At 35.9% G+C, this 12,775-nt stretch overlaps 1 protein-coding gene across 1 annotated transcript; it reads right to left on the bottom strand.

Moving 5' to 3' along the window:
* Window positions 1-7,762: 7,762 nt before the first annotated feature.
* Window positions 7,763-8,902, bottom strand: LOC145028683 (uncharacterized). Its single transcript, XM_078977436.1, has one exon. The coding sequence runs from the start codon at window positions 8,763-8,765 to the stop codon at window positions 7,953-7,955; it is 813 nt and encodes a 270-aa protein (XP_078833562.1). The 5' UTR covers window positions 8,766-8,902; the 3' UTR covers window positions 7,763-7,952.
* Window positions 8,903-12,775: the final 3,873 nt, after the last annotated feature.

Below are 12,775 nucleotides of genomic sequence, written 5' to 3'. Positions count from 1 at the left end.
GGACTACGGAGGAAGTTGGGACGCCTATATGCCCTTGGCTGAGTTTTCCTAAAACAACAACCATCATTCGAGTATTGGTATGCCTCCCTTCAAGCTTTTATATGGGAGGAGGTATCGGAATCCCATCTGTTCGGGAGAGGTAGGGCAGAGAGTGATGGGTGGCACTGAGATAGTGCTCAAGATGACCGAACAAATTCAACAGGTCAGGCAGAGGTTACTGACAGCCCAGAGTCCCCAGAAGAGTTATGCAGACATGCGACGATCCGAGCTAGAGTTCCAGCTAGGAGATTTTGTCCTCCTGAAGATAACTCCATGGAAAGGAGTGATCCGATTCAGGAAATGGGGCAAGTTGGGCCCCCGATACAACGGTCCTTTCAGAGTGACGGCCAGAGTGGGTAAGGTACCATACTGGTTGGAGCTACCTGCAAAGTTGAGTCATATTCATAATACCTTCCACATGTCTCAGTTGAGGAAGTGTGTAGCCGATAAGATGGCAGTAATGCCATTAGAGGACATTCAGGTGGATACGAGCCTGAATTATATTGATATGCCGATTGCGATGATATGCGATTGCGATATTGGATCGGAAAGTGAAGGTTCTAAGGAACAAAGACGTACCCCTGGTTCAGGTTCAGTGGCAGCATCTGAAGGGGTCCGAGTTGACGTGGGAGTCGGAGTCTGAGATGCGAGAGTAGTATCCAGAGTTATTTCCGGAGCATGACTTCAAGGGCGAAGTCTGATTCTAGTGGGGGAGAATTGTAACATCCGGGCTCCCAAGTATTTTATCCTTTTATTTACTTCTTTATTTTGAGATCTATTGAGCAACTCGACGAGTTGGTACCTCAACTCGTCGAGTAGAGACTGATTGACCACGTGGGTCTAAAAGCCAACTCGACGAGTCAGAAAGCTGACTCACCGAGTAGGCGCTGCCAGATGAAACCCTAAATCCCCAGGTTTGGGGCCTATTTAAGGAAACTTATGTCCTCATTTCCGCCTCACCAGCTGCCCAACTCCCCTATGTGAAACCCTAATCAACCATTTAGCTAAGAGAGAGTGTGTGAGCAAATATCGAGTGTTTTGGTGGATCTTTTAGAAGGAAAGGAGTGAGATACAAGCAATGAAAGAGGAGAGGTTGTGGGATCTAGCATTCTTTCACTTGGAGCTTCTATGAAAGTTAAAAAGCTTACACCTTTCTCATCTTATTAGTTGGATCTCTTGAGTATGGAAGTTAGGGCTTTTACCACCTTTTATTGTGATAATGAGTGCATGGAGTCTATTAGGAGGTCTAGACTTCAGATCTGGACCTTGCGAGGTCCAGAAAGTCCAAAGGTTCCAGTTTTATTCAGCCATATAAGAGTTATTTTGCTTAAACACCCTTGTTAGAGTTGTATTGGAATTTTGGAGCAAACTATGCCATGCATGAACATAAAGATCGAAACTTTACGTGACAATCAGGCCTTGGGAGCCTAGATCTAGGGTTTGGAGTGGTAGATTTGCCTTAAAACATCTGAATAAGAAATTGACTTAAGCGACTCGCCGAGTCAATGAGCCGACTCGATGAGTCGGCTAGGGTTTTCCCCGATGAGTCTGGACATGGGTAACTCGGTGAGTGACGAGACAACTCGACGAGTTAAATTGGATATTCACGATATTTCAGAAGAAACAAGGGGACTCGACAAGTCACATAGATGCACTCGGCGAGTCAGGTCAACATTAACTGTTGACTTCTGTTGACTTTGGTTAAGACTGGGATTATGCGGATAATGGAGGGGTAAAATGGTATATTACCTATTCCAAGAGTTAGAGAGAGAAAGAATAATGTTTGGTTTATTTAGAGTTGTGAATAGAGTGTTAATTATAGTTAACTATCCTATGTGTTAGGCGGAGGCTAGTTCGAGATTCGTGTACGAGGTTATTACGTGCTTGCTTATGTGGGGAGTCTTCTCACTATACTTTACCTAGAGTGGTAATCTTTGTGTGACCGGCGAGACTTAGGTGCTTACTTGAGTTATGTGATATTATGCATTTTGTCTGTGTGATAAATATGCTATATTCTGTGCTTACTGAGATAGGGCCGGAGGGTCCAAAATAAGTTGTGGGGTCGGAGGGTTTCCACCGAGATAGGACCTGAGGGTCCAAACCGAGCTGTGAGACCAGAGGTTCCTCACTGAGACACATGACTGGAAGGTCCACACTGAAACGCATGAGACTGGAGGGTCCATGCCGAGTTATAGCCATGAGAGGCTTACTATTTGTGTATGTGGAATTTTGGGGAACTCATTAAGCTTTGTGCTTACTGTGTTGTGTGATATGTGTTTCAGGTACTTCTTACGACTACACAAAGGCGCCGACATGATTGTAGACACTTGTTCGAGATGATGTTGAGGATATTGGGATTTGACCTTTTTTTTTTTTTTTTTTGTGGATTTATGTTGATATTTGACACACTTATGGTTTTTATGAAATATTATATATAAGAGTTTGATGTGTTTTAAAAATGAAAATTTTGGTTTGAAAATTTATGGTGTTACACTACGTGACCATCGATAGTCCCGAAGGGAAATTCAAAGATGATAACCAGCAAGCACAGATAACATACAGTTCTACAGGTTATTACCACAAATCAACAAACTCAATACCAGAGAAAAGATCTAGCAGATCACTACAACATAATGACATAATCAATACCAGAACACAGATCAAATAGATCACTACAACATAACAGCATACTCAATACCAAAACACAGATCTGATAAATCACTACAGTATAACAACATACTAAATATCAACAATCCAAGAAATGCATAACCGTATATACTCAAAGGTGAGATAGTCACCCGAACAGGTAATCCTACTCTAAAACCACTACCAAACAAGGAACAGGTAAGAGAGATTGGATCAAGAGTCCTCAGTCTATCCTACATGGTTATATACAGTCCCTAGAGCATCCCTTACTAGCAGATAGTGAGGTGAAACTCACCTCGATGTGCCTTCGACCCACGGGTACAGTGAGGCGAAAGGAAGATACTTGAGTCAATACTCGATCACAGGTCATGGTCACATGCAACAGTGACCACTTCACATGAAATGACAAATAAGGTTTCACATGAAATAACGATTAGGGTTTCACATTAAATGGTGATTAGGGTTTCACATGAAATGACGATTAGGGTTAAGTAAGAACACTTAACCCATTAAGGACTTAATCACTTAAGGTTATGATTGATTAATGTTTGACTTAGTCGTTTTCAGTTGAAATAATAATCCAACCAACATCCCAAATACGCACCCGATTATCGCCCGAAATAAAGCTCCTCGATTCTAGGGTTCTACATAAAATTATAATTAGGGTTAGTGTTTCTCACTTAATCCATTAAGGACTTAGTCCATTAAGTCTAATATTGCATCAAGTTACTTGTGGAGAATTAGTAAGTATTATTTTAAGTTTAATTAGTAGTTTTAATGTGGGTCGCGACCAACTCCAAAATTAGGGTTTCTTAATATTAGGTTTTTCTAAACCCTAATTAGGGTTTCTAACTCCTAAAGTTAATTGATTAACTAATTAAATAAATGTATAATTAGAAAATTGGGCATGACCCACTACCACCTCAGGCAGTGATGGTCAGCGACGGTCCATAGCGGCAGGAGGCGGCAGCCACCCACACACGGCGACGGTTTGAGTAATAATCCTAACAATCCAATACATATGCAGTTTCTTACAACACACACACACACACACACTTTCACCAAAAGAACAAGGAAAATCCCAATACAACCACTAAAACGATGGTTGGTGGCGGCAGGAGGCGACATCCACCACCTCATGGTGGTTTTCTTTGGTTTTTCGGCCAAACAAAGGCCATAAAACATCAAACCAAAAAAGTACTCACACACCCTAACTCACACACATAGCCACCACTACACGACAACTGGTGGTGGCAGAAAAGGGAACAATGACAACAACTATCATGGTTGGCGGCCATGGTGGTTCTCTTCGACTTCCGGCTGACCAAAGCACACACACATGCCAACATATTCTACAATACGCATCCATACACGAGCATAAACGTCCCACCATGCTTGTACTTTAGTTTTGTAGGAGGAGGATGGTGGCGGACGGACGACGAAGGATTGGCAGCACGAAACAGCGGTGACGGCAATGACGCAACCAAGTCCGGTACTGACGACGACCAAACAACAAGAAGGAATGCATAAGGGATAAGTGTGCGACCTCTAACCGGAATAACAACAACAACAGTCCTCATCTTGCTTCTCTGGTCTCCGACGGATGTGACTTCGATAGCGGTTGCAGCGGCTTGGTGGTTTCCGACCTCAACAATGGAAGTGGCGGCAGATGGACGTTGGGACATGAGGGTGGCGGCTGGGAAGATGTTTAGGGTTAGGGTTTTAGAATGTATATGGTACTATATGGGGATAAGGAATGAGATGGGTGACGGGTTTAATCTCCCGTCTCCAATACCAACTTTTTCCATTATAACAACTTCGGTCCCTCCTTCCCCATTATCTTTCAATCTAAGTCTATATTTTACCAAACAGCCCCTGCTTCACAAAATCTTATACATTTCAAGTCCTTATTTTACTCTTTAGCTCCTGTTTCGAAAAAGCTATTCAATACAAGTCCATAGGTTAACATTTAACCCTTAACATCAAGAAAATATAACTCTCAACTCCTATGGCTAACACTGATAAATTATTACGGATTTAAGGCTAAAATAAAATACATCTTGGGGTTTTATAGATTATTATTTATTTATTTATTTACTTATTTTATTTATCATTATTATTATTATCTTTATTTATTTTATTACTTATTTTATTTTTAAATGGAATGTTACAGATAAGACACAAGCTAGTAAAATATAGTGTCAAGTTAGAACTTATGAGAATGTAAATTGTTTTGTGTATTATTTTCATGTATTTACTATGGATAAAAGGGTTCAATCCTTAGTGACACCCTGATATTCAGATATTTGGATTGTATAATATACTAATGTGAAATTCAATAGTCACGACATTTCATTTATGCATCAGTTTGTTGGTGTTATGTTTCATTTTAAGTTAATCAAGATTACACTTAAATGGGGGAGGTTTGTTGGTGATTTGTTATCATCAATGTTACTTAAATGTAATGGGATTACTTTGTTGACCAAAAATGATCTTGATAAATATTAAACAAGTAAGGAAGGTGTGTAGTACACACTTGTTTAAGTTTGATCAAGTTTCAAAGTAGACTGTAATTTAAGGGCACAGCCCCTGAACGAACGGGGGTCCGGGGGCAGCACCCTTGGGAGCGGGGTTCAAGGGGTAGAGTCCCTGGCTGGGGTCCAGGTCAGGATGGAAAATTTTTATATATGGTATGTTACTATATAAAAAAATGCATCAGAAAATAGGATTTTGAGATAATTGGCCATTGTTTTGACCCTTATCCATATATCCATTTTTATGCCAGTTTTTATGGTTTGATTTCAAACAGAGATCTTAAAGTTTGTTTCGGTCTCATTTCTGGTACATACGAAAATGTTATCAAGCATTCTCCGTTCTTGCCTCTCTAAGTCTTATCCACTTGAGGATTTGGGAGTAACACCCAAATACTTCGATTTGAAAGTGACAATCACAATTCTCAGAATTTACAAGCCTTTCTATACCCAAATATCTAACATGTCCTAACGTCATCAATCTTCGTCAATGGCGTTGTTTTGTTATAATTTAGAGAGTTATATAAAATAGAACTTCTTTAAGATTGCTATAAAAGTGTCTTGTTTAAGTCATATTCTAAAATCCATATTTGACCAAATTCCTTTCTCTCCTCTTTTAAACTGTTTTAGCAATTAAACCTTCTAGGAGCTAATTTGAAAACAAATTTGCTAAACCTCAACGATAGTGAGTCCAAATGCCACCAATTATTTTTTTCTTTCAAGTGATTAATTGAAGGCTTAACTTTGACAAACAATCACATAACGCCTGCAACTTTGTTAAAAAAAAATATTTTTCTTTTCTTGCTTAACCAAAAATAAATATGCAATCATGGATATCACGTATCAACTATCTAATGATGCAGAAATGTGTTTGAAGATGTATAGTACAAATATTTGAAATTTCCACTGTGTGGTTCCCACTTTCCAGTTGAAATAGCAAAAACTTTGATTATGGGACATAAAATTGGCCATTGCTTCATTTATCAATGGAAAGCAAGATTTAAAAACATTCCAAGCAAAACAATTATTTTAAGAGGAAAATTATCAATAGTAAATTAGTGGAAAAACAATTCATTTGGTAAGACATACAACTGTCATGGTAGATATTGAAGCAAAAGGATATCAACCATCAAATAATGTTATACTAAATTGAATCCAACTACACTCTTAGGACAAAGTGCCAAACTAGTGATCAGAACCGAAAATTAACACAATGAAACTAAAGACTGAGCTTAAAATAGTGCTTATGTTGGAACAAGTAACCTCTGCAGGTGATACGTGTACTAAAACATATGTAACCATCTATACTAGAGAAATAGATAATCATATTCTAGTTCTACACACCGAAAATAGTCCAAAGTAAGAAGAAAACGTTGGCACAAAACTGTTATTAGGGAATTTTATCAAATAGTTGGTACTCATAAATATGGAGATGATATTTGGAAAGAAATCTATATAACTATGAGTCCCACCTTATACCTTCGTCCATCACCAACACTCTACCACCTTCACCACCGTGAAAAACCACCATACCCTCACCTTTAGCCCACAACAGCCTTACCCCACCCATTTTTCTCCAAAACAGCCCCACCTGTATTTTGTTTTCCTCTATGCATTTAGAGTATCTCTATTTGGAATACATGTAACCAGATAAGAAGCATGAGAGAATTTAACTGATATAAGCATTTAAAACTCGAATCTCTTGCTTTAAAAACGAATCCATCAAAATTAGTTGCAAAAAGACCTTAAACATTTCACCTTCAAAATCGATTTCTGCCTTTAAACACAAATCCATCAGATGTAAACACTCATATTATTATTTGATTTCATGCTCCAGCATCACCTAATCTAACGGAGAAATATGGATTTTTGTTTATCAAGTGCTAGAGGGTTGTCTGCGACAGAGAAAGGAAGGGGATGGAGGGTTGTCGCGAAGGTAGTGTTTTCCGGCTGCATATGTGTGAAAGAGGGAGGCGACGACATTATTTCATCCAAGGGGAAAGCGAACGACAATTTCATTGATGATGGTTCGACGGATGAATTTCTAGAGGAGAGGGTGAAGAGCTCGAGGAAGGCAGGGTGCTTAAAATTTTTGGTGGGTTTCGTTTCCCCTCTTAGCTATTAAACGTACGTTCTTAATGAAATTTATAAAGCGTCTTCAATTTTAGGACATGCACAAATACGTCCTAAATCCTACAAATTTTGGGAGATATAACATTTATTTTATGAGATGGATTTTTGCGTGCCATAAAACCAGAACATGACATAGTTTTTGTGTCATTAAAAACCTATATTCTAGTAATGAACTAAACTACCCAAGGAAGCCATGTTTCAAATTATATCGCATTATAAGCCGTAACAAATAAATTAAAAGGTGAAGTTGACATATATAAAGCAACTTTTCACTTATTTATGTTGTTAGGGATGCGAACATAGGGCTTAATTACCTTCCCGTACCCCATTATTTGTATGAGACTTAAGCTGATGTTTATTACTGCTATTCAACCAAGAAAAAAAACCGACCGAGATTTTATGTACGTACAATATAGTGTATACTCAAGTTTATAATTAAAAGATCAGTTTTACTTTTACACCTTACTGAAGCTACAGAAAGCTTCTTTTCATTCTTTTATTCCAACACTCAAGTGTGAACTATATGCACAAAGAAATGCAATTCTTAAACTCACCTCCACCCATATATACATATATACATGCAAAAATCATAGTGAAACGGTATTAAATAGAATCAACCCATTTCCAGTAGTGTTTCTTACATGAAACTGCTGCTTCAGCCATTTCCATGCCATCGAAAATTTCATTGTTCTCCTCTTCTATGGTGCAAAATTCACAATCTGGCAAACCATGAACCAGAGCATCTACAGTATGTAAAACATAGCAAGCTGGCAATCCAGGATATGATACAGAAAGCTTCTCCTCCACCTTACTCGAATAAGAACCAGGTATAATTTCCACAATCTCATCTTCACAAGAACCGTTTATAATCGAACCTAGTTCTTCCTTCACCGCTCTCGCAACAGCTTCTTCAACCGTCTCCCCAGGCTTCATTTTCTCAGATAGTGGTCTCGACCGGTTTCTAACGTGGCCGTTTGACAGTTCTTGGTGTGATTCGATCAAGATTCTATCTCTATCATCCCTCACCCGAACCACGACCACTTCCACCGTACGAACAGGGGGGATAGAGTCGGCGAGAGAGGTTTCTCCCTCGTAGAGCTCGATCCATAGGTTGTGGATGTTCTTGGTGCCGGGTCTGGTTCCCCAAGCGGCGAATGAATCGGAGGGGAGACGGGGGCGGAGCCAATCGGAGAGGGATTGCGGGGTGGAAAAGTGATGCTGGTTGATCACGGCATTCTTTGTTAACGGGATAATAGGAAGCTTAGAGAAACGGCGATGATGATTATAACTGGAAGATAGGTTAGGCGTAGAGGAGTAGAGGTTGAAGAGAGAGAAGGCGGAGAAGATGAAATCAGAGAAAGACATGGGAAGGGTTTTGTGCACTGATGGTGGCGGGGTCTGCGATGGCAGAGACATTTGCTGGTTTTACTGCTGAACTGAAAAAAAAATGAGATGAAAGGACGATGGGAGAGAGATAGGTTATCTGGATATGGTCATCAGCGGAAGGAGAACTTGATTCTCTATGAGGATAAGCTGTTAGAATCAGAGGATTTCTTGATTTTCTGATTGGCTATGTAAATTAGACAAAGTTTCAAAACAATTACCCATACTTTTCGAAAAAATACAATTTGTGGACAATATAGGAAAAGGATACAAATCAAGTATACATGGTACGTTTTGGTTAACTCTATTAAAAATAGTTAAATACATGTCAAATTACTAATATATACAATTCTTTTTTTTTTTTTTCATTTCACTCGGATGGAAAGGGTCCATAACGACCTCAATCGATGTATATATAGAAATCACTCAAATCACTCAAACATGATATGTCATTTTAACTTGGAATGTAATAAACAATAGGGAAGTAATTCGTACACAATAGTTTTTTACCATACACAACAATTTATGCATTATAGATTTCTACAGTACAACACTTTAAAGCACAATTTGTTATATAGGGAGAAAAAATATTATGTACGAATGAGGATAACGTGTGGTCATTTATCAACCAAAATCATGGTCTTACATTCTTACTCATAAGATTTTTTAATAGTTTTCAATTTTCTATATTTTAGAGGTAATTAAGATTATTTTTATTTTTAAATAGGTAAATCATCTAAAATCTACATACCATATATACATAAGAAATTATAAACTAAATGTCAAGACTATATATACAAAAGAAATTATGAACTAAATGTCAGGAGTACTATATATACAAAAGAAATTATGAACTAAATGTCAGGAGTTTGTAAGAAAAAAAAATGTTTTTTTTAATTAGGTATATTGCATAAAAAAACTAAAGTTAAAAAGAAAAAGAAAAAAACTAAAATTTTAATGTATTAAAACTCTCACAACAATCAATTTAAATTGCCTTTGAGATAAAAAAAATTTATTATGTATAATTAATAATTATTTACTTTTAAAGTTTATGATTTCGTATAATTTATCTTGGCTGTACTGGTAACCGTTTCTGCAAATTAATAATTATTTACATCCTTACAACACGTTTTGCACATCGCGTTCTACCCAACACGTCACGTTCATCTTGAGAATGTGTCACGTTCTTTCACCGTTTCCGATTTGGCATTGTACTTTACTTGACACGTCACGTTTTTGTACAACATATTACACTTCCAAATATCAATTTCTTTAACAAATCCAATTTGCATATACATTTGTGTTCCCTTATAGTGCTTCTTTGGTATAGTGCCTATGGGTTTCCAAACCTATATAAATTAAATTTATGTATTAAAGCCCTTGACTTAATCCATTAAGTTTTCCACATTAACATTAACTAGAGTCCAAGTGTACATTAAAATCTAAATAATGTGCTTAATAGCTTAATTTGTAATATGATCTATTACAAAGTCATTGGATTTAAAAATAAATGCATCCAAGTACATATTATCATGTCAAACACATTTTAGAGGTTTATAGGCTTTTAATGTAACTATGGAATTACCAATTCAATTCCATAGTTCCCAAAATGTCCTCATAACTAAACATTCATTAGAATAATCTTGAAACATAGTGATTACTCTTGTTTTGCATATAAATCATGCCCAATGTGTAATACACATTTTTAATAACAGTTCTATAAATTGTTATAAACCAAGTAAGATAAATAAAGCATAAAGTTTGTTTTAAATTATGTATTAGTATTTATCAGAATATAGTCGAAGAAAGTTATGTTTTATAAGAAGTAATATATATATATATATATATATATATATATATATATATATATATATATATATATATATATAAAGTTCTCTAAAAATAGAGTTCGTATGCGAAATTTATGCCCATTTGAAGTTGAGATAAAAGCATGTTACTATTCGAGAACGTCAACAAAAGTCAAAGTTAAACAGTTAATACTCGGGTACAAAGAGGTCAGCAGAGTGATGAGACACATGTTGACTGCTGAAGGACACTTTATGGAAGGTGCGTTGAGATCTCGGACAAAACACCAATTCACATTGCGATTTTGAGGGTATTGCGGCATGCTTTTCAAGCAATATATATATATATATATATATATATATATATATATATATATATATATATATATATATATATATATATAATCTTAAGTATACATGCAACCTAAAACAATATCTATGTTTTTACTATTGAACCTATAACTATGAACATTAAAATAACAACAGTAGAAACCCAAGGTAATTTTCAAAAAACAAATATAATGGTTTAGGATTACTTACATTATTTTTATTATAGCAAATAACAATGATCCTTGACTTGTAGAAGCTTTGGAAGCAAGCACCACAAATATCGTACCTCTAATAATTCACACCCAAGCTAGCAAGAAGGAAAAAGAAGAGAGGGGAGTATAATTTCGGCCAACCCTTGGGAAAAAAGTGATGGTCGAAATATGAAGGCTAGGGGCCTTTATATAGTACAAGTAGGAAACATTAGATAAACCCAAAACCAATATAATAATATTATCTTGAATTGATAATTATCTAGCTTCCTAATATTTCTGTAAGGATAATTCCAAAAATCCTAAAATGCCTCAAGAAACCATCCATCGTATGTGTGGAAGGTTCTTGGGCATTTTGTTCAACTATTGAACAATTATACTTTAAACCCTGCACTTTTACTTAATTTCAATAATCCCAAAATTAATTCCAATTAACTTCTGATGAATTATTAATTAAATATTATTATTTCTAATTAATATATTATTCTCATAATATATTAATAAATTATTTATTTTAATTTATTAATCAAATAATAAATGAACCTCTCTTTCCAAAGATCATCTTGTCTAATTACTAGGTTTGAGGGAAACCCAAAAGGACTGTGCTACCATCAATTTAATTCTATATCAATTATAGTTATGGTCTTAGATACCTAATCCAACAGTCTCCCACTTGGATAAGTCTATAACTATGATTTCCAGTATAACTTCCGAATCAATCAACATATTATAACTTCCAAAAGCCGTTATCGAAGTTTAACTCAATTAGTTACATTTCCTAAGATAAGTGATCATATAATCCTCTATTTTGCAAGATATCATTCGAACATTAGACATGGAACATAATCAATCTTATTTTCAAATACTTTGTTTCCCTATTTCTGATTTGTAATGACATAGAACTTCAAATCGAACACAACAATTTAGTCATGGGCAGACCTGGCACTATAAGTCAACAACAAATCACTGAGGGGCCAAAGATATCGCTTTTCCTGTTAGGGAAAATGGAACGAATAAACTTTGACTTATATGCTTGCACAACTTACTCATCAAATCATGCACAACAACACGTTTTATAACATCAAGTTACTAATGTGTTTACGTATCATCAATGCACAACTGACTTGTCAACCACAACTCATATATCTCTGTTTTAAGATTATAAGATATTATCGTCTCATAATTACTAGTGATAAATTCCATGAAGTAATTCTATAAGCGTGGGTTAATCCAATACTTAAATCTCTATTTATAAGTACTCATGAACATTGTAGCAATACCATTTCTATGTCTAAAACTCTTTAGAAAATCTACAATTCAAATCATGACAGTCTTAATTCACTAATTACATCCAAAAGTACGAACGAATTTGGAGTTTGAATATTAGAGTTATTCCGGCAACAAAACATGCAAAAATGAAACACAAGAATAAACAATTAACAAAAATGTAGTAAGCAAACTCATAAATAATTCTCTATTATTTTAATCACTGAAAGTCAATTACATTTACTTTGTTACAAGTTTCAAAATAACTATCTAACTACTAAAACAAATATCATCTTCCAGACCAATGCTCTTGGCATGATGAATGTGTTTAGCCCTATGTAATGACCGCTTTTCAGAAAGGAGGAAGGATATTGAAGGTATAATATATCTATGTATATGCATGTTTGTATAAATGTGTATTTACGTATGTAAT

Source organism: Lactuca saligna, chromosome 2 (genome assembly GCF_052625555.1).
Source record: "Lactuca saligna cultivar CGN05327 chromosome 2, ASM5262555v1, whole genome shotgun sequence".
Classification (NCBI taxonomy): Eukaryota; Viridiplantae; Streptophyta; class Magnoliopsida; order Asterales; family Asteraceae; genus Lactuca; species Lactuca saligna.
This window is presented reverse-complemented; position numbering and strand designations above follow the sequence as displayed.

Coding starts and splice junctions, on each gene's coding strand:
- LOC145028683 (XM_078977436.1), bottom strand. CDS start 8,765: ATGTCTCTGCCATCGCAGACCCCGCCACCATCAGTGCACAAAACCCTT.